The sequence below is a fragment of the Cucurbita pepo genome, chromosome LG12 (assembly GCF_002806865.2).
Source record: "Cucurbita pepo subsp. pepo cultivar mu-cu-16 chromosome LG12, ASM280686v2, whole genome shotgun sequence".
NCBI classification, from domain to species: domain Eukaryota; kingdom Viridiplantae; phylum Streptophyta; class Magnoliopsida; order Cucurbitales; family Cucurbitaceae; genus Cucurbita; species Cucurbita pepo.
The window spans coordinates 7,835,547-7,856,078 of record NC_036649.1 but is presented as its reverse complement, the minus strand read 5'-3'; the positions used below and the strand labels follow the sequence as shown (position 1 = coordinate 7,856,078).

The 20,532-nt window shown below is 37.4% G+C and overlaps 6 protein-coding genes across 6 annotated transcripts; 1 reads left to right on the top strand and 5 right to left on the bottom strand.

The window, feature by feature from the left end:
* Positions 1-1,583: 1,583 nt before the first annotated feature.
* On the bottom strand, positions 1,584-3,644 carry LOC111807825 (probable galacturonosyltransferase-like 7). The gene is made up of 2 exons (XM_023693706.1): positions 3,404-3,644; positions 1,584-3,207 (listed from the first exon to the last, which is right to left on the bottom strand). The coding sequence occupies exon 2, from the start codon at positions 3,083-3,085 to the stop codon at positions 1,979-1,981; it is 1,107 nt and encodes a 368-aa protein (XP_023549474.1). The 5' UTR covers positions 3,086-3,207; positions 3,404-3,644; the 3' UTR covers positions 1,584-1,978.
* Positions 3,645-5,681: 2,037 nt separating this feature from the next.
* Positions 5,682-7,668, bottom strand: LOC111806492 (multifunctional methyltransferase subunit TRM112-like protein At1g22270). Its single transcript, XM_023691832.1, has 2 exons — positions 7,569-7,668; positions 5,682-6,390 (listed from the first exon to the last, which is right to left on the bottom strand). Exon 2 carries the CDS (start codon positions 6,278-6,280, stop codon positions 5,912-5,914), a length of 369 nt encoding a protein of 122 aa, XP_023547600.1. The 5' UTR covers positions 6,281-6,390; positions 7,569-7,668; the 3' UTR covers positions 5,682-5,911.
* A 606-nt stretch (positions 7,669-8,274) lies between these two features.
* Positions 8,275-9,144, bottom strand: LOC111807331. The gene has a single exon (XM_023693007.1). The coding sequence runs from the start codon at positions 8,891-8,893 to the stop codon at positions 8,441-8,443; it is 453 nt and encodes a 150-aa protein (XP_023548775.1). The 5' UTR covers positions 8,894-9,144; the 3' UTR covers positions 8,275-8,440.
* Positions 9,145-11,643: 2,499 nt separating this feature from the next.
* LOC111807762 (leucine-rich repeat extensin-like protein 6) lies at positions 11,644-12,108 on the bottom strand. The gene has a single exon (XM_023693629.1). The coding sequence runs from the start codon at positions 12,106-12,108 to the stop codon at positions 11,644-11,646; it is 465 nt and encodes a 154-aa protein (XP_023549397.1).
* A 159-nt stretch (positions 12,109-12,267) lies between these two features.
* LOC111807374 lies at positions 12,268-13,279 on the bottom strand. Its single transcript, XM_023693078.1, has 2 exons — positions 13,096-13,279; positions 12,268-13,010 (listed from the first exon to the last, which is right to left on the bottom strand). The coding sequence occupies exons 1-2, from the start codon at positions 13,258-13,260 to the stop codon at positions 12,459-12,461; spliced, it is 717 nt and encodes a 238-aa protein (XP_023548846.1). The 5' UTR covers positions 13,261-13,279; the 3' UTR covers positions 12,268-12,458.
* A 33-nt stretch (positions 13,280-13,312) lies between these two features.
* LOC111807373 (kynurenine--oxoglutarate transaminase-like) lies at positions 13,313-17,257 on the top strand. The gene is made up of 10 exons (XM_023693077.1): positions 13,313-13,400; positions 14,337-14,936; positions 15,291-15,421; positions 15,500-15,585; positions 15,672-15,766; positions 16,028-16,124; positions 16,220-16,334; positions 16,423-16,577; positions 16,660-16,785; positions 16,868-17,257. The coding sequence occupies exons 2-10, from the start codon at positions 14,752-14,754 to the stop codon at positions 17,084-17,086; spliced, it is 1,209 nt and encodes a 402-aa protein (XP_023548845.1). The 5' UTR covers positions 13,313-13,400; positions 14,337-14,751; the 3' UTR covers positions 17,087-17,257.
* The last annotated feature ends 3,275 nt before the right edge of the window (positions 17,258-20,532 follow it).

The window sequence follows — 20,532 nt, the reverse complement described above, 5'->3', positions numbered from 1 at the left end:
AGCTATGTGAAAAGTGATTCAATATTACTACAAAGTTTTGATACACATCCACTCTCAAATATTTGTGGTACCCACCGTCCTCTCTTTGTTTTATTTAGTTCAAATTTGAATAAATTATTTATGTTCTAATATTTTTTTTACTCGGATTAATATGAATCGAGTAGATGCATGAAACCACAACCGAATTTCACAAAGATAAATGAACCTTTTACACCAGATCAAACAAATGAAAATGGATGCAATTAAGTAGATGGTCTGAGCAGTGTTCTTGAGCTTTGTTCAAACAAATTAAAAGTTTTGTTGGCATATTTATAGCACAATTTCTTCGTTGTTTTGTTTGTTGTGTCTATTTATCTCATAACTATTTATCTCTCCAGTATTTTTAAAATATTATTAAATGTTTGAAATAAATTAGTATGGAAAAAGAAAATATTTTATTAATTTAAAATATATGATAATTAAATAAAGCACGTCAGTTCTCACGTGTGATCAATAATCTGATGGGTATTTGATTTTGGAACATTTAAAAAACATCCCTTTTATTTAATTTTTGACATTATATGAATGTAAGAGCGACATTTATGAAAGCATAGCTCCAGCTGTAGGCGCCCTAAATTCTAAACTATATAATTAATCAGTTACCATGTCTTAATCATATCATCAATAATATTATATAAATTTTATAAATATATTTAAAATAAAAGGCAGAAGTACACGTCATCACCCCGAGGCATAAGAGTTTTAAGAATTAAAATCAATTAATTAAGAAAGATGATTAAATTCTAAATTAAAATTAACAAAAAAGAATATTCCTAATCAATCATTGTGCCGACTTCCACATAGCCAACACTTTTGATTACATCACACTTCTGCCACGTAGCTGGCCACGTGTGCTGCCCATCTTTCAAATCCTTTTTTGGTTTTCTTCTCTGGATTTTTATTATTCTATTTTCTTAAATCCTTCATTAATAAATTAGAAAAAGAAAAAAAAAAAAAAAAAAAAAAAAAAANAAAAAAAAAAAAAAAAAAAAAAAAAAAAAAAAAAAAAAAAAGAAGAGGGGAAGGGTGTGGGAAGTAAATAAAGTGGAGGGTGGCTCACGAGGCTGGCATGGTTCTCCTTTTCGAGTTTTGATGACACACCGACCTGTGTCCACACCTCTTCAATGGCTAAGTCTCTTCACTGACACACTACTCAATAACTTGACTTTGATGTAACGGCACAAACCCATCACTTGCAAATATATTGCATTCCTTACCCGCCCACCCCAACAATCCTCAACCGTTCAAATCATCACCATTGATGGCAATGTAGATTGATAATAAACATTAGTTGGACTAGTCCATCATTGATTTGTCGATGGCACGTCATTCTTTCAAAATAGACTCTAAATCAACGAGCCTATGTGAAACTACTCAGTTAGGAGGAGAATTCAGAATTGTATTCACAATTCAAATCATTTTGTTTTGTTTTCTCCTTAATGTAGTTTTTGATGATCGAAGCATTATTTCCTGAAATGGCCAATCAGGGACGGTTTGATCAAGAGAACAAATTGATATCTGAAAGCATGGAGGCATACAAAATCTATGCAAATATAATTAATTCCATAACTTAAAAGATCAATACAAGGATTAAACATGAAAAACAGACGATTCTAAATATAGAAACAAAATTGAAAAAAAATGGGTATGGATTCTATTTCTTATTTTCTGAACAAGGAATGATGATAATAATCATGGGGTGTAGAGTAAAATACAGATGGTCTGATGAACAAAGAAGATGATTAAGAGTCAATGGACACCCAGAGAAGAAACAGAATAAATAAAAATCTGTAAAGAATGGAAGAAAGAATGGGAAATTTTGAAGGACTTAATGATGAAGAGGAAGAAGAAGATGAAGGGGAAGGATGAGGAATGGCTTTTTTTTCTTCTTTTTGCCTTAAAATTAAACTTACCGGCGATGGCGGACGGTTGTCGTGGTTCAGTGAGAGTGATCGTACAAGTCGTATGGAGACCAGAGGGAATCCAGAGGGCAGGGTTTCTTCGAGTCCAGCCTCATCCATGGCTTTCCACTTCCTGACCAGTGAAGAATGCTTACCGGACCGGCATGGAGGTTCCGGCAGCTGCCTTTTACATTGTCGCCACCGAGTCCATGCTGGTTCCACCGGTGTTCAATTGGCGCTACATCACCAGCGAATACAAGAAGAAACGGCGGAAGCGAACCAAGCTCGTAAATCCGATTGGTTTTCTGAATCTCCATCCACCGTTCGATCCGCTTCGTGAAGCCTGCGCGTCGCCACTGAACGAGATCTATCACCATCACGCCGGTGTTGAAGTAACACGGCTTCCTGCCGAGAAACGTGCCGGAAAACCGCTTCTCCGACCAAAATCGCGAGGTGAAGTACTTGGAGAAGTTTGCGTGACAATATTCCGGCGCTCCGATTGTTCGAGAATACAAATTAGTACTCCAAAGCTTCGAGATATCGTCAACAACAACGAGATCCGAGTCCAAATAAATCACTCTGCGAACACAGGGCTCCAATAGCTCCGCTAAATAGTTCCTCGCATAGTTAAGCGGCTGTTCAAGCGGTTGCCGCACAGACGTCGAAATCAGATTCTGAACAATCGCTGGATTGAAGTAATAAACCTTGAATTTCAACTGAGGAAAAGCGGATCTAACAACCACTTCAAGATTCGTCTCTGTAACAAGGAAATGAAAGAACACGCTCTCTGGACAGAGCGAATGCTGCAGAATCGAATTTACAGCGGCGATTGAGCCGCGAAGGTATTCAAAATCGAGCGTAATCGCAACATGAACCAAACTGGGATCACAAACGCCAAATCTATCCGAAAATTTGGAGTAGCTTAGACTACATTGATCGGCATTGCGATACGTCGGCGACCTACGGAACAGAAACCGACTCTGTGAATCAGAGAGCGAGAGGCGAACCGATTGCCGAATATTAAACTCTAGATAAGAGGATCGAATAGCTTCCGCCGGAGGAAATGACTGGAGAGACGGAGAGAGAATAATCATCAACATAGCGGCAGAAAAGAATCCGGAGAATCTCATAATCCACAACATCATGACTCTTCGAATCGCTGTTTTCCGCTTCCTCCTCGACTTAAAATCAAACGGATTGTTATCAAGATCAGACAAAATCGAAAAGGGGAAAAAACCTAGGGTTCCTCGTCCAGGGTCCGCCAGGGCTGGAAATCAAAATAGATTGAACGGATCGATGTTCTTAAGCAATAAACAGAGAAATAGGTTCCAATATTAAGCCATTGCATGAGTGAACCGAAGTAGAGACGAAGTACGCCGTGGAAACGAAGCGGGCTCAGAGAAGAAATAGCCGCAGCAACATTCAGTGGACATGGAGGAAAAGAAGGCAAACAGAAGACTCACCGGTGGCCGGAGTGCCGCGGAAACAGAACGACCTAGAGTTCTTCTTTCCTGCCGTTGTGCCTCCGTTCTTCGTCGTCGTCGTCGTCCTCCAAATCCTCGATTATTCAGAGTTTATCGATTCCCGGGAAGAACACAGAACCAGAGTTACAGACAATAAGTAGCTGTACGACAGAGAGAGATTGAGAGAGAGATTGAGAGAGAGAGGAGAGAGAGGGAGAGAGGGAGAGAGAGAGGCCTTTGTTTTTAATATATTTTTGATTTTTTATAATAGTAATAAAAGGAGTAAAATAGGAAATTTAGTGCGTTAATGGAGTAGGTAAATTAAAGGGGGTGGATTTAAGAATTATTTTGCGAAAATGATAAATGTAAAAGAAATAATAATAATAATAATAATAATAAATATTATAAATTATGTGGGAGAGAAAAGGAAACAGCTGTCGTTGTCAGTTACCCGGATGAGTTGGTGGGACCCACTCCGCCAGATGTACTCGTGTACCCGTTCTGCACTTATAGGCCTTTTCCACATAACTACATTGTTTTTTCTTTTTCTTTTTTACATTATTTTATTTTTTAATTTAATGTCTCACACTCGTGAAATTTTTAAAAAAAAGTTAATTAATTAATTTATTATTATTATTATTATTATTGTAAATTATAACCAATCTCACTATTGTGAAATTCCACCTTAGTGGAACAAAACATTTATTTTTAATGGTTTCGAAAAATCTCCCTTGCAGCCACTTTTTAAAATTACCGATGACGATATGTAATGGACAATGTGGACAATATCTATTAGTGGAGCTGTTTGGACCGTTATAAATAGTATCAACGTGCAACATCGAGCAGTTTGCCAATGAGAACACTGGGTCCCCCACACCGAACAGTGTGCCAACGAGAACACTGGGGGTCACCACACAGGGCAATGTGCCAGCGAGAACATTGAGGGTCCAAAAGGATGACTTGTGAGATCTCACCTTGATTGGAGAGGAAAACAAAGTATTCGTGGGTCCTGAAAAGAGTGGAGTATGAGATCTCACATTCGAATATTAATATTAGTTCTTAGCTCGTGAAATTTGAGACATTATTTTAACGTAAAGTATTTATCAAATTTCTCGATATACAATTAGAGTATTAATAAAAAAAAATATATTATTTCAATTCAATGAAATAAAAATCCATAAATTATTCTGACAAAATAGATACGAAAATATATAATTTAAAGCCATTAATAATTTACTTCCTCCCCAAATTAATTTTCTTGACAACAAAAACCCCAAAAATCAACGAACAGGACATAGATCTTAAAAATATATAAATATCTTTTATTGGAAATGACAATTCTATCCTCGCGGATGGGCCCCCAGAATCTAAAGGCACCTGTGTCCTAGTGAAGGGCGCCTTGTCATTTACTTTCTCTTTCTTTGTGCATAATAATGAAACTGTTTAAATGTTGTTTTTTTTTTAAGAAAATTAATAATCATGAAAAATAATATAGCTCTTGTATTTTTTAAAATTAGAAGTTTGTGAAAAAAATAAAAGAATTTAGAAGTGACAGAAGGAACGAATTAGAATAAGGCACGTGGTGGAAGCGGTCAAATATATACGGTGGAGGACTACAGATGTACAGTACAGCACGGCGTATGATTAATAGGATAGATGGATGGGTCCCACGTGGAGGTAGATCGTACGGTACAGCGTCTTTTAGACCAGCCTGGCGTCCACCATCATCAATCTCTTTAAGTCTGTTTTCCTTCTGCATTTTCCCATTCCTGCCATGTCATAGTAGCACGTGCAAATTTTCTTTTTTTTATTAAAATTGATTTTTTTTAATTATGACGTAATTAGGGGATTTTTTTTACCATGAATAATATTCTTAAAGTTTAATCATAATTCTTTTAAATAAATTAATTTCAAGCTTTATTGAAATAATAACTTGCTAACTACATATGTTCAAAGGATCCTATCCAACTTGATTATTTATAAATTAATAAGTTTGTAAGAGACCGATCATTAATTAAATTCGAGCCCATTTAAATTTATAAAATTAGAGATTAAATTACTCAAGTTTTAAACAGTTTCATTGACTTTCTGAGCATGGCAAGCGATCTCATGTGTTGTCTATCTCATTAACGAGTTCAAAAGAATTCAAATTCACTGCTAGCCGATATTTCATACTTTTGACCGGTTACATATAGCCAAGCCATCAACCTCACAGTTTAAAAGACATTTAGTTAATAAAAAAAAAAATAAAAAAAAAAAATAAAAAAAAAAAGCCTACTAGAGACAGATTTCCACGTTTATTCTAGATATTTTCGGTAAATGTCCACATCTAATTTATCGTCAAAAATTTGTAGTCACAAAGATATTTTCAGTCGCATTCATGGCCTGGCCAAAGGCATAAACCCTAATTTTCCAATTCACAAGAACATCCAGAGATGAATTCTAAAAACTCGCTTGCTCGCACCGAATTCAACAATCGAAAACAGAGGAATTCATAAAATCTCAAACTCAGACCTCGTCTTCGTGAAGAAGCAAATTGGGGATACCTTTATTGACGGGAAATCGACGGGCAGTCTCCGGGCAAATAAGAGCGCCTTCCTCAAGATGTAGCTCCAGAAGCGCATGGTGGAATCGTTGCAGAAAGTCATGGGAATCGAGCATCGACGACTCGGCCTCCTCGGGAAGCTCAGCATAGCCCATAGCGCAAGAGGCATCGACGAGGGGCTTCCATTCGATCTTGGAGAACATGTTCTTGAGGAAGTCGGGGTTGAAGTCGACCTGCTTCTCGACAACTTTCTCAACCTCGATTCGGAGAGGGAAGCCATTGACAACACCCTTGATGTTGGAGGAGAGCATGTTGTGGGTAAGTAGCCTCATCTTTTTACTATGCTCTTTCGCCTCTCTGTTAGCTATTTGGTATCAGAATGTGTTAGCGGCGCTCTAGCACAAGATGATGGCTACCAATTCTAAATTCCTGTCTGTTGAAGCTGCGTAGGTTTTTATTAAATAAATTAGCACACAATCTAATCATTTATTTACCAGAACATCTATTCCATGATAAATAATAATTATTGTAAAAACTAGTTGCATCACATTATAGAATATTCTAAACAACTTCTATGAAGTCTCTTTAATATCTAGTAAATCAAACAAATTATAGCTCAAAACATGAAAGAATATGCAAATGGGCAACACACAACACAAAAGAAATCAGCCCAAGCCAAAGGCCAAGACAAAACGCAAAAGCCTCTACAGAAAAAGGGCTCCAATGGTTCAAAATAAGAATTAACCCTAAACCCTAAAGATCAAACCTCCTCCCAAGTTATATTGATCCCCTAAAAGTTGTTCTGTTTCCATCAAGTCAAATGCACTACAAAATAAGCGGGTGTTAGGAATCACATATGTCCACAATGGTACGATATTGTCCACTTTGAGCATAAGCTCTCATGGCTTTGCTTCGTGCTTCCCCAAAAGGCCTCATACCAATGTAGATAGTATTCCTCATTTATAAACCCATGATCTTCCACTAAATTAACCAATGTGGGACTCACTCCCAATAATCCTCAACAAAGGGGCCATCATTTACGAGTCACCTCCCTCATCTTTGAAGTAATGTATCACAGAAACTCATTGATTTTGGTTCTTATGCTATCTTTTTATTCATATTATTATGTATCTCTCCTAATATACTATTCTCATCCTCCCGTCCTCTGCTCTATGTTCCCCATTCCAGTAAAACGGCTCTGATGGATTGCTGCCTTTCGGCTTATTTACACTAAAGGACACCAAATTTCCATTCAACATCTCCAAACCAAGAAATACAATCAAACTAAACACCACACCATCCATCGCAGTCTCTCAAATCCTTACCCCAGGAAAATCGAAACTAGGTTTTGCCGAAAAAATCAAAACAAAAGGCACAGAAAACCAGCCCTTGCACCTACTACAAATCAAATTCAAATCCAAAAACATCCAACAAATATGAGACAAAAGAGAACGAACACATTCAACATACATATAATCAGACGAAATTAAAGCACGAAATCAAACACCATAAATTTAAATAAAAAAAATAAAATAAAATATAAAATAAAAAAACAGGGTAGAGATAAAGATCGAAAATCAAAGAGAACGGATGATCTAGAGAAGAACTCAGAGTTCTTACCGGAGGAGATCGAAGCAAAGCGATCGAATGGCGCCAGATGTTCGGGTTCTTCGAATTGCGGCTCCCGGGAGATTAGGGTTTTGTCTATTGGAGAATAGAGTTCAATGAACACGTCAAGCAGCATTTATTTATTATGAAAATATATGAAAAATTAGTTTTTTTTAATAAAAAAATAAAAACTAAAATTTTAAAATTTTATTATAATTGGTGAGTATTGACAAAGACCGGTAATTTGTGCATAATTAAAAAAAAAATTAAATAATTAAACGGAATATAAAAATTGCAACATATCCTTATTAGTGCTTCAAAATTTTAAACCAAGCATTATAATATTATTATTATTAGTCTAATTTACCATTAAAACCACTAATAATCCCCTTAATAAAAAATTATTCAAAAAAATAAAATTAAAAAAATATAAAATTCTCCTGGGTTGTAAAATACCGTGGTAGCTAATTGGGCCTGGGCTTTGTGAGCAAATTGGGCCTAGCCCATTTTATTTATTTATTTATTTATTTATTTTGTCTCTTATTTTAAAATGTAAATATAAAATATTGCTATTAAATTAAATATATATATATATATTATTTAAGATACTTTAAATGATTATTAATTTTTTTTAATCATTAAGGTAGATTTAGTTCATCAATTATAATGTTTAAGATAATGTCATTTTTCTTTGTTAATTTAATTATATTTTTAATTATGATAATAAACCACTTAATATTTCAATTAATTCCTAACTTTTAACATTACATTACAAAGTTTAGTGGAAAAAAAAGGAGTACAAAAAAATCAACGGATAGGATTTTCTTCTCCTTTTTTGGGTAGATCCTTACCGTCCACCTCCAAACCCCATAATCTCCACCGGATTATTCCGCCACCGTTGGCAACCGCCCGCCGACCCTACCCAGTCGGACAGATTCCGGCGGTGGCAACCGTCCCTGCGCCACCACCAACGAGTTATAGATCTCAGTGATCATTTTCTCATCATACTCCTTCAACGTGCTCCTTCCGGCGACGCCCCAGATCCCGTCGCCGCCGGAGCCGATGACCCTCGAGTTAGCAAACGCCAACATCGCCTTCACATACGAATCCCTCAGCCAAAGTAGCAGCTTCTTGAGCGACGGCAGCCGCCGGAACAGCCTGAGTTTAGGCGAGATCTTGATCCGCCACAGACGGCGGCGCCGCCGCCTCCCTCCGGCGGCACCAAGTTGCACAGTCTCCGGCCTGCCACGACCCACCGATCCAGCCAGCTTCCGGTAGCTCTTCCGCCTCCAATAGCGCCGCAAGCCATTATAAACACTCACAGAAACACCTTCCATGGAAATGTAATCCAGAAATTTGGGAATGGAGTGAGAAATTGGAGTGATTTAAAGAGAGAGAGAGAGTTATAATTAATAATTTTGTTGGGGAGGAGGAGAAAGAAGATGGGGTGGTGGTGCTCATAAATGGGCAGCAGGGAGGCGACTCTGTTCTAACCTGTATCGCTTGCTTGCTTTGCCACCCAAATTGAATGATGATGGCAAGATGTGAGATCCTCGCCATTGGATTTTATGTGCTTTTTATGATGAAATCAAAAGGAAATGCATTTAATTTTAGTTTATCTCCACTAATTTTTACGTCACGAGCACAAACATATAGAGAGGTGAAAAGGATGGACGTCCCAGTTAGAGATTCATTACCAGGGTCTCCTAGACCGTTTTAACCATGGGTGATTGTAATGAGCAGAAATCTTACTCACTAACCTAAACGACGAGCAAACACTCGAACGTGAGAGCAAGGGATTACCCAAAGAATGGACGAGCTCCAAGGGAGGAGGCAAGAACCATGCTTTCAGAGACCTAACCCAACTCTCGGTCCGAATCTTATCTGAATTGGGAGTGGTTTATCCCTAAACCACACCCTGTAATACTATTAGTAACAGTTTTAAGTCATTTAGATCAGTATTTGGAATTTGGATCTGGTATATGGTGACTTCACTGTTTTTTTAAGAGTGGAAGCTATACCCACGAACCTAGATTCTTCCAGCATGTTTTGTTCTAAGTCATATGTTTTCTTAAGCAAAATTCTAAGTCGTTTGTCACCGTAAAGTAAAATGTACCTTTTTCAGTCATATTCACAAACTTAGGTACTTTTCATCGGATTCATGTGCATATTTAATATGAAATACGTCGATGATGTATAATTTATTGAATAACTTTACGGTTGCATTTAGTTTTGGAATTATAGAGTGAATTGAAATTATTATTGTAGATTGAACCCTCTTTCACGCAAGCGTAGGAGATGGTACAAAATTAATGAGCCGTGGAGAGAACTAGAAGTAATCATAATTGAGGCAACAAATTAATTGGATTAATTTAATAGCATTGCTATACTTATGTGGCCTTAATCCAAATTAACTCCAGAATAATTTAATGAGAATTGATATATAAATTATATTTTAATATAAATTAGACGCGGATTTAAGAGAACATTACTTATAAAGATATGAAAAGGGCGGAAGTGGATTGTGAGTTCTTCGGCTGTAAAGATGAACCAAATATTAAGGATGCAGAAACCTCTCCCTATAAACACGTTTTAAAATCCTAAAGCAGCTGATAATATGTGTTAGCAGTGAGTTTTGACTGTTACAAATTTGGTCCAATAAATTTACAGTTCAGATACCTGACTTATAATTCTTTTATATATATTTTTTTTTGTTTGGAGACATTACAAAATACAAAATGATGGTAAAAATTAAACTTTTCTAACCTAATTTTTGAAAAAAATAAAAATAAGAAAGGGCAAGGAAAATAAGAAATATATATATATGAACTTGCATTAATGGTAGGTGTGAACGAATATAAAACGACCTTCACTAGTCAAATACATATCTTTTTTTTGTGGTCTCTATTTTATTATATGCTTTTCATGTCGCTCTCGAGTTTCATGGCAATCGCATGAAGTACGCCTTTTGTCTTTTGGTGTTACGTATATCTTTTAATTATATCATTTTTAATCTTTATAAATTATGAACTATTTGAATCTCAATCAACCTTAGGAATAGTAATGTTTTCGCTTATGAAATATTATTAAATTAAAAAAATTTCTACATTAAACATAATCACAAATGGAGAATTTTGTAATCGTGACACTTATTTGTCTTTGCTCTTCGCTCTCACGTGGTTGGATAGACACCACCTTGTACATTGAGCTACCAACCATTAAACATAATTACAATACATGCTTAAATTTCAAATATAATGTAACGAAAACTAAAATTTCGTCCATTTCAAATAACTTACGGTACGATGGGTTCACGTTGGAATTAGGTTTATCCTAAAAGAAAACTACCAACCACTAAAGGCATGCACATGGGAAACAATGATCCAAAATGCTCAAGTTTTGGTGCCAAAGTTAATGGCATTTCTAACAAACACTTCCCTTTTACTCAAAGGAACCCTACCCATCCTAATCTCATCCCCTTTCTATGCAACAACCAACACCGAAAGCAATGACACCTAAATAGTGCCCATCATTCGAAAACTTCGAAAACCTTTTCGAATACGTCAAGTTTGATCCGTTAAAAAGATAGTATTATGAGTAACTTAGATATTGTACGTGTATAAATTAAACTTATGATCGAACACTTTTATAATAAGGTCGTTAAACTTATGATCGAACACCTTTATATTAGGGTCGTTGGAGATAGCTTGAGACCAAATTCAAAATTAATTAATTTTTTTTTTTTATTTTTCTTAAAAAAATTGTTTTTTTTTTTTTTGTTTATTAAAAATTAAAAACAAAAAGTCAAATCATCATCTAAATTTCATCAATATAATAATAATAATATTAATAATTTCCATGAACATGCCAATTAAATTAAGGAGAGGAAGGAAAGGGGCCAGGATTGATGAATTTGAATTCTATCATATAAAGCGGCTAATATAATTACATTACATTGTTATTTGGATTATAAAATGTAAACATAAAGAATCATTTTAGTTTATGCCATTATACTACCCTTCTTTTGATCTCCTCCGCCGCCCATTCCCGTTCTTCAATGGCGTCGGAAAACAAATCGAGCCCATGTTTAGAGTCGAAGAATGAACAACAAAGGCAAAAACTTCCATGAAAATGGAACGGATTTACCAGACCCAGAAGGCGGAGTGTAATAATAGTAAGGAAAATACGGTAAAATTGGGTTCGGCGGCGGCGGAGCAAGCCCGGGATATTGCCCACCATCTGTTGGAGTGTACGGCTGGATGGAGGACGGTGGCGGCGGTGAAGGGTAGACGCATGCATCGCACGAAGGGGGAGAGGGAGGCGGAGGGCATTCGGGTGTAGGGAGTGGCGGGGGAGGAGATGGAGGTGGAGGGGGCGGCGGTGAGCAGTCAACAATTAACGGAGGCGGCGGCGGGAGTTGACATGGGTTGTCGCAGCTGGAGCACATGGAACAGCCAACCTGATCCCTGGCCGAGACGGTGGCCGAAGAGAGGGAGAATTTGGAGAGGGAAATGAGGAAGAGAGTGAGGAAAATGGAGGTGAGATCCGCCATTGATGTGAAATGGAAGCTTGAGGATTGAAAGGAAATATAAAGGCAGAGTATTTGGCGATTTGGTGGTGCCATCATTAATTAGTTAAGACTTCTGGCATGTGTATGGGCGAGAGTGCACAACCCAGTGGGCTACTGATTTAGCTTCTACGGAACCATCCATCATCAAAAGACGTGCCAAAAATTGACCATTATTTTAACCCTATTCGCACGTGCCAACAATCGTGCGCGATTCATCTTGGTTCTCCCACATCGGATTAGAATACGAGTCGGGTGAAAGACGCAGGGTATAAATCAACCGACCTCCCTTCTCCCACATCGGATTTTAAGTTTTATTAAAATTACAACACTATTTAAAACTGTTCACCACGCAGAGCCCTAAGAACTCTCGACTGCGGAGCATCGGGATCCCCGCGCATCGCATTTTGTTTCCAAATCTCCTTCGCTCTTCGAAGAGAATCATCCACTGTATCCTCCTGCTCCGGTAACCACCCTATCACATCCTTACCGCCGCCGTCGTACGCCGTCCCGTCCGTCGCTCTAGTGATCGGCTTCCGCGTGTCCACAAACTCGATCTCGGCTAACGGCGATGCCTTGTGGTGCTTGTAGTATTCTCTTTCGTCTTCTTCCTGTTCTTTACGGTCTTTTTCTCTGTTTTTTTCCTCAGCGGGAAATGGCCCGCCGTCGAAGCCGATGCAGCTGACGTCGGCTAGTACCGTACTGTGAGCTCTTTTTTGTTGAGTGATAGGCTTCGAGGCCTGGGCGACCGGCGTGGTTTCTAAGCGAGGGGAGGAGGCGTATTGAGCCTTCGGTGGCGCAAACGGCCCATTTGAATCTCCCTGTTTGGAATCGTCTCTTTCGTAATTGGCTTTCGCACTGTCTGGCTCTAAATTATCCTGTGATTGCTACAAAAACAGAACAAAAGTTCAAAATATTGCTTCCATGAAAAGCGCTTGTAGATCATTATATGATAAGAGAAAGAAGAAATACCTCTGGTTCACCGGATGGAACGGCGGGGTGGTTGTCGTCGTTGGCATGAACGGAAGGGTCAGCGGTACGACATGTCGTCAAACCACATCGCCTGAGACGTTGGAACTGGGCCAGAGAGAAGGACCAATTCCGTTTCGATGCGATCGCCGTCAATCTGGATGTCATGGTTTATGACTTCCGAATTCCGGTTTGCGGCGAGGTTAAAAAGGAAAGAGGCGGAGTTTCTAGAGATGGGAAGAGGAAATGGCACGTGGCGGGTGGAGTACGTGGCGTGGACAGCACAGCGTCCACGTGTACTTGGAGTGGTAAGTTCTGGGTTATTCCATATTTTTTTAATTATTATTTTTGTGTCTTGTCGCGTGGTTGTAGATGTGCCTAGAACCTTCACCGATTCTGGCTCCTATTTTTTCTTCCACTTTTCGCCCTTATTCACTCCCCCATTGTTATTCTTCATCTTCCTGTATCGAATCCCACGTCCATTTCTGGGTTAGGGGAGACTATTTTTCTTCATAATTATGTACGAGCCTCGACTCATTCTCTGACGTTCTTGAACAAGACATAATATACCATTTATTTGACATTCGAAGTTATATTTTGAGACTCACAACTTTTCAGCTTTTTGGATTAGTGATTTTATTGGCATGACTAAGTTAAGAGCATGGTTCTAATTGTTAGACCAACACGACTCTACATAATGGTATGATATTATCTTCTTTGAGTATAAGCACTTGTGGTTTTGCTTTGGACTTCTCAAAAGGCCTCCCCTTAATCGAGGCTCGACTCCTTTGGAGTATTAGTCATTGTTTACTGCCTTCGAAGAGGCTTGACTCCTTTTTTCTTTTGGAGTCATTTGTTGACATTGGAAGATTTTCCGATCTATTGGAAGAAGTCTTAGTCATTTTTTACTGCGGCTTGACTTTTTTTTTTTTTTTTTTTTTTTTTTTTTTTTTTTTTNCTTTGAAGATTTACCAATCCATTGGCACAACTAAGTTTATTGCATGACTTTGATACCATGTTAGACATTTCGACTATTTCCATGATCATTTCTTAAATTAGCAGAGGTGGGACTTTTATCATCCAACACTAATATCATATTAGACATCTCGTCTATTTCCAATGATATAATATTATACATTTTAAACATAAGAATTCACGATCTTTCTCTTAAGTAGTAAACACGGGACTACTCTTAATAATCCTAAATATTTGAATAGTCTAGATCGATCGAGTCATATGAACAGTTATATTGTTACCACTTGGCCCGTTAGGACCGACTGTTCAGATGGGTCCAGTGGTGCCACAGTGGACGCAGACCCTCTGTTTCTGCATCTCCATATTGACCAGACTCTGGCTCGAAATGGACATTAGAGATGGTGGAAGGTCGAAGCAGAGAGATCCGAGCGGTTTATGAGGAAGGCCATGAGTAGAAGATCAAACCAAAACCAACCAGCAAGTAGTTGAGTAGAATTATAATCAAGAAAAGGCATAAGATCTCTCAAATGTTTTAATTCTACCATTTATCTAAAATGTTTATTGATTTATTACTTTTTGGTTCTTAAGGATAAAGATAAAGATAATGATAAAGATAAGAAAATTGAGTAAATAAATTACATTGTAAAATCCGTTCGTCTGATGAAACTTGGCTGAGAATTGGGCATGGAGGAGGAGAAGCTTTCCTCTGTAGCCAAGAGATTCACCGCTTCACCAATTCAACAACTCTCTCTTATTGCTCAGCAATGCAACGCCATCAACCTCGCCGAAGGATTTCCTGATTTTCCGGCACCGCTCACCCTAAAAGACGCCGCCATTTCCGCCATCAACTCCGATTTCAACCAGTACAGGTTCACTCTTCTACTCTTTACTTCTTGCTTTTGGATTTTTCTGTGACTTTTGGCGATAATGCTAATCGAATTTGTAACTTCAATATCTGGCGTCGGTATTATCATACCTTGATTTCGTTATTGCTTAAAAGATTGTGATGCGAGTATGTAATGATGTCTGGAAATGCTTGGTGATGGTACCAGGAATTTGGATCCAGTAATTTCAACATCCAGTTTGTCAATTTACATATGCTTATTGAGGAGTTCCTCCATCCCCTCCCATTTGAGATAATTCTGTCATTGTTTCTTCTAAAAGAAAGTATGTTTATGCAATTCATCTTCTTAAATGTACTGAACATAGTGTTGAAAGAGAAGGCATGTGCAGGGAGTATGTGACGAACTCGCCAGGATAGCAAAGAAAACACATGGCTTAGATGTTAACCCTCTTACCGATATTGCTATTTGTTGTGGCCAAACTGAGGCATTTGCTGCTGCTGTATTTTCCGGTACATGTCTCCACGTTTGTATTTGGTGTTGTTTTCCTGTTAGTTCATGTAATGTGTTTTATGATCTTGATTTGATAGTGATAAATCCTGGTGATGAAGTTATAATTTTCGATCCGTCGTTTGATACATATGCAAATGTTGTATCCATTGCAGGGGGCGTGCCAGTAAGTTACCATGTTTCTCGTCTAAAATTGATTCCTCTGATTTCTAAAACTGATTTCCCAGCTGATTTTGAACTCATAATGAACAGGTATATGTAACACTTGACCCACCTCAGTGGAATCTGGACCCAAATAAGCTTTTGAAGTCCTTCACGCATAGAACAAAAGCTTTAGTATTGAACAGGTAAGAATTTCACATGCGTGTCTAGATAATCAAGTTATAAATCTTGACTTATTTCTTCTAAAGGATGCTATTCAATTCAACATGGAAGATTGGGATATCATTTCCTTTTATTGTATTAGATAAATGATGAATGGTCGATGTTGTCAATCCCGAACAACAATAAGATACTAAGCAAGAAACTTCTGTTTTGGTGATTTTTCCTGAACTTTTGGTGATCTTTCTTATATGATGATCAACAATTTGCATTTGTGGTTTGCACAGCCCTCACAATCCAACTGGAAAGGTGTTCTCCAAAGATGAACTTGATACAATTGCGGGAGCATGCTGCGCCAATGATTGCCTAGCCATAACAGATGAAGTATGATTAATCATGTTCATTGAATATCATATCACTCTGCCAGGGAATAACTTTACCCATCTTGAAGGACTTGTTTTCCATTACGCGTTCGACAGGTTTACGAGTATATAACATTTGGCAATGCAAAGCATATATCTCTTGCCACACTTCCAGGAATGCACTTGAGGACGATCATTACATCTTCATTGTCTAAAACGTTTTCTGTTACAGGTTACATCTAGATCCATACCTAAACCTTTGCATTTAATGAATTTACAAGTGCTCATGTTGTTTCGCCTTACTGTTTCCTCTAACTTAGGTTGGAGGGTTGGTTGGGCTATCGCTCCTGCTTATATTGCCTCTGCAATGAGGAACATTCATGTTAGAATTACAGACTCTGCTCCAGCCCCTTTCCAGGAAGCTGCCTTGATTGCATTGCGAAGTCCTCCGGAATTTTTTGAGTCACTAAGACGAGTACAATTCGATTGAACCGAATCTCACACTCCATCCTCTGTTATCTATGTTCCATTCATGGAATATGTTGTTTGACGTGCAGGACTACGAGGCAAAAAGAGACTTCATCGTTAAGTTGCTCGTCGATATTGGTTTTCAAGTCCAGTTTGAGCCTCAAGGCTCCTTTTTTCTATTTGCAGAACTCCCCAAAAGTTGCACACTTACTGATGTACATATCTCTACTTAATCTTAAGATCGGTTGGCCATTGTATTTAAGTGAAATGACATTCTTTTTCATCGATTACTTTCAGGTTGATTGTGTCGAGGAACTAATAAAACGAGCCGGAGTGGTGGCGGTGCCAGGATGCGGATTTTTTCAAACGAATTCGTCGAAAGACAAGCGCGTCGAGGAAGATCGTAGCTACCAAAAGAGATATATCAGGTTTGCTTTCTGCAAAAGTGATGCCACTTTGACATCTGCTGCACAAAAACTCAATGAGACAAATTTTGAGTTTCTTAAGATGCAATGATTATAGCGAGCAAGGAGATGGTTACTATGAAGTAGAGAAGTTTGAGACAACTTTTTAAGAGTGATACTTTAGATTACATGCCAATTTGTTTAACATTTATTACTGTTCGAACTTTTTTGGGCAAATATTTGTTATTGAGATAAAGCTAAAGAGAGATTTATTACTGTTAGAGGTCATGTTTGTCTAGGACATGTTGCTCGTGGCTGCTGCATGTCTATGCTATGCCAAACCCTTTGCATGTCCATGTCATGCTAAACCTTTTGCATGTCTATTTCATGCTAAGCCCTTTACGGAAAAATGAAAAAACTAAAAAAAAAAAAAAAAAAAANTAGTTTGATTTGATTTGGTTCGATCGGTTACATTAAGTAGGATTAAAAATTGTATGGAAAAAAAGAAAAAGAAAAGGAACAAACAATAAGATTGAAATAAAGCAATGAAATGAAGTTGAAAGTGACAAATGGGGTATCCCTTGCATGGTTGACCTTAACATTTAGAAAGCAAATCTTATTTGTGGCCAACTTAGGGGCATATGCCCTTTGCTTAATTAAATTAATCACTTCCATCCTTTTCTCCCCATAATTGTCTCTTCCAAAAGATCCCCTAGCTTTTAAATCATAATGTTTTCTAATTATTTTTCTAAAATGTCGGGTTTTTTTTGTTTTTAAAATTCAGGAAGCAATAATCATGATAGGCCCCTATCGTCGATACCATCAAGGTCGATGTTTGACGCAGACAAAAGTGTGTTTTAGGTGCGTCTACGAGGGTCACATGACAAATAAGGGAGTCCTTGGGAGAGATGGGTAACCAACCTCCTAATTCGAGTGGTTCCAGATTCATCAATAGAGAAAAGCATATGCAACTGCTACCCAACTTCTATTATGGGTTTCGTTGTTTTATTATCGATATTCAATTTCTCTTACGACGTTATGACCGCTACAGTGTAAAAAACGAGATGGGTCGAGATGGGTGGGGTGTCCCCCACAAGTGGTATCATTGGTTAGTGAAAGGGAAAGCTATAGAAAAAAAGTGAAGGCATCCACCTATACACACTTTGTTAGATTGTCGTTTGTAAGGAGAGGCAGACAAATCTTTGGTACCAAGATTGTGTATCTCCACATAGCTTGTCGCAAAATCATAGGCTTTTCTTTCCTCACGATTCCCAAAAAAAAGAAAAAAAAACTCGAGACTTGGAACATTATGGAGTGGTGATCTGGAACGAAATTGGGATCGTAACACCATCGTACCGTGTGAGGTCCCACATCAGTTGAAGAAGGGAACAAAACATTCCTTACAAGGGTGTTGAAACTTCTCCTACCAGACACATTTTAAAATCGTGAGAATGACGTAATAGATCAAAGTAGACAATATCTACTAGCGATGAGCTTGAGTTGTTACATACCGTTCTACGAGACATATTCTTTAAAACCAAAAAAGAACAAATTATTCAAGCAAAACCACTCGTTAGACCTAAGTAGACTTCTAGACCAAGTCGAAATATTCTTACATCTGTATTAACACTTTAAGGTATCTAAAACAAGAGCGGATGATGCAAAATAACATACGAGACGAACGAACGAACGAACGACACAGGTTTGAAAAGAAAGTGAAATACATCAAAATAGTAATAGTTGAAAGTGGAGAAAATAAAGAAGAGGGGCCTATTGGGTGTACTTGAATTTGATCACAAATCTCTCATTCCATCCATCCATCAATCTATCAAACCTTTTTTTTCCTTTTGGGTTTAGTGGGCCTAGTGATAATGGGCCAGGCCCACCACAGCCCACTCAAATAATTTTAGTCCAATCAGCGCAAGGGAATGATGGATTTGACGCCATCATGACAGTGGCAGGAGACCAACAGTTCGTGCAATAATTTTGCAAGTGTTACACTATTTTATTTTTATTTTTATTTTTTTGCTTAATTTTCAAGTTTTATAAAGTATTGCTCGTATAGTAATCGTTCGAGTGGGGTGACTATTACGAAAGTGAAATGACACGACAATTATAGCTACAAGTGTAAGAAAAAGTTGATACAAATATCGTTAAATCGACTTGATTCAACAAATATAGTTAAAAGACAGATTGCACGTCACCAACACTTTAAGTACTCTTAACATAAACACGAACACTTTCATTTGTCAGTAATCTCTAATATATATATATTTTTTTCGTTCGGGTAGGTGTTATAGTTAAAATCCTTTTTCAGCAACATTGTATTTAGTATCTGATAGTCGCTCCACTTAATATCTATATGCGACACAATCAATTTATAGAGGTATATACGGGTTGAATTGAAAGTTTTTTTTTTTACCGATTCAAAATTTCAGGTTAATGACCCAAATGACCCGAGTAGGTTCATAACCCAACTCTCTGTTTTTGGGTTGGGTCGCTCGTTAAGCTGTTTATTTTTTTAATGATTTAAAAAAATCTTACTTATTCATAATACGTGTTACATTAATAATTAAAATCATAACACATAATAATATCTAGGTATGTTGAGGATTCATAGGACTGAACCAATTTTCTTTTTCATTTTTTATCTCGATTTTTAAGAAAAAAGAAAAAACCAAACATGGCCGACATCTCAACTCAATCATCCAATTACGGAACGACACATAAACACATGTCGTCCCATGCACTTGTTCTATATCTTACCTAATCCTATCCTTAATCTAATCAAAATCTAACAACATTAATCTAATCATATTTCATTTTATTAGGATTACGTGATAATTATTTTACTAAATAATTTCTATAAATGGTTGAAATTCCAAAAAATAATAAGAGTCGATACGATCCGTCCTCCTTTTATGACCTCAAGATTTGATGGACACATATCTTAAAGATACCCTTCATTTAGATCTTTGTCGATCTTCTCTTTGATACGAACATTGTTGCAAAAATTCAACTCTTCTTCCACTATGGATTTTCTTCTTAAAATTAAATATTATATTATTTAAATATCGACCGTTGAATTTTATCGACTATGTTCATTAATTTTTACTGAAAATGTGATCAAAATGGCACGTGATAATTATTCAAATTAATAAACTAAATAAAAAATATTAATTATAGAACGGAGATTAGAAGAGAAGAGTATGCAAAGATTCTTTATACAATTTATAGTCCACAAAAGGTCTCATCAACTATGAAACAATCGTATCATAAAAATGAGATTTTGATTCACCAATATATGGTGGGGTAGGATTGGTACAAAGGGTATTAGAGTTAGGGCACCGAGCAGTGTGTCAGCGAGGACGCTGGGTGTCACGGTCATGCTCGTCCAGGGCGTGTTGCCCATGGCCGCATGCCCATGACAAGCCAAACCCTTGTTATGTCTTTTCATTCTAGTGTTTTTCCTTTTGTAGTCTTAGGGCGTATGACCCTAAAAAAATATCATGTCTAGGCCTGCTAGACATAAAATGGCTGAGAATGTACTATAGGGAT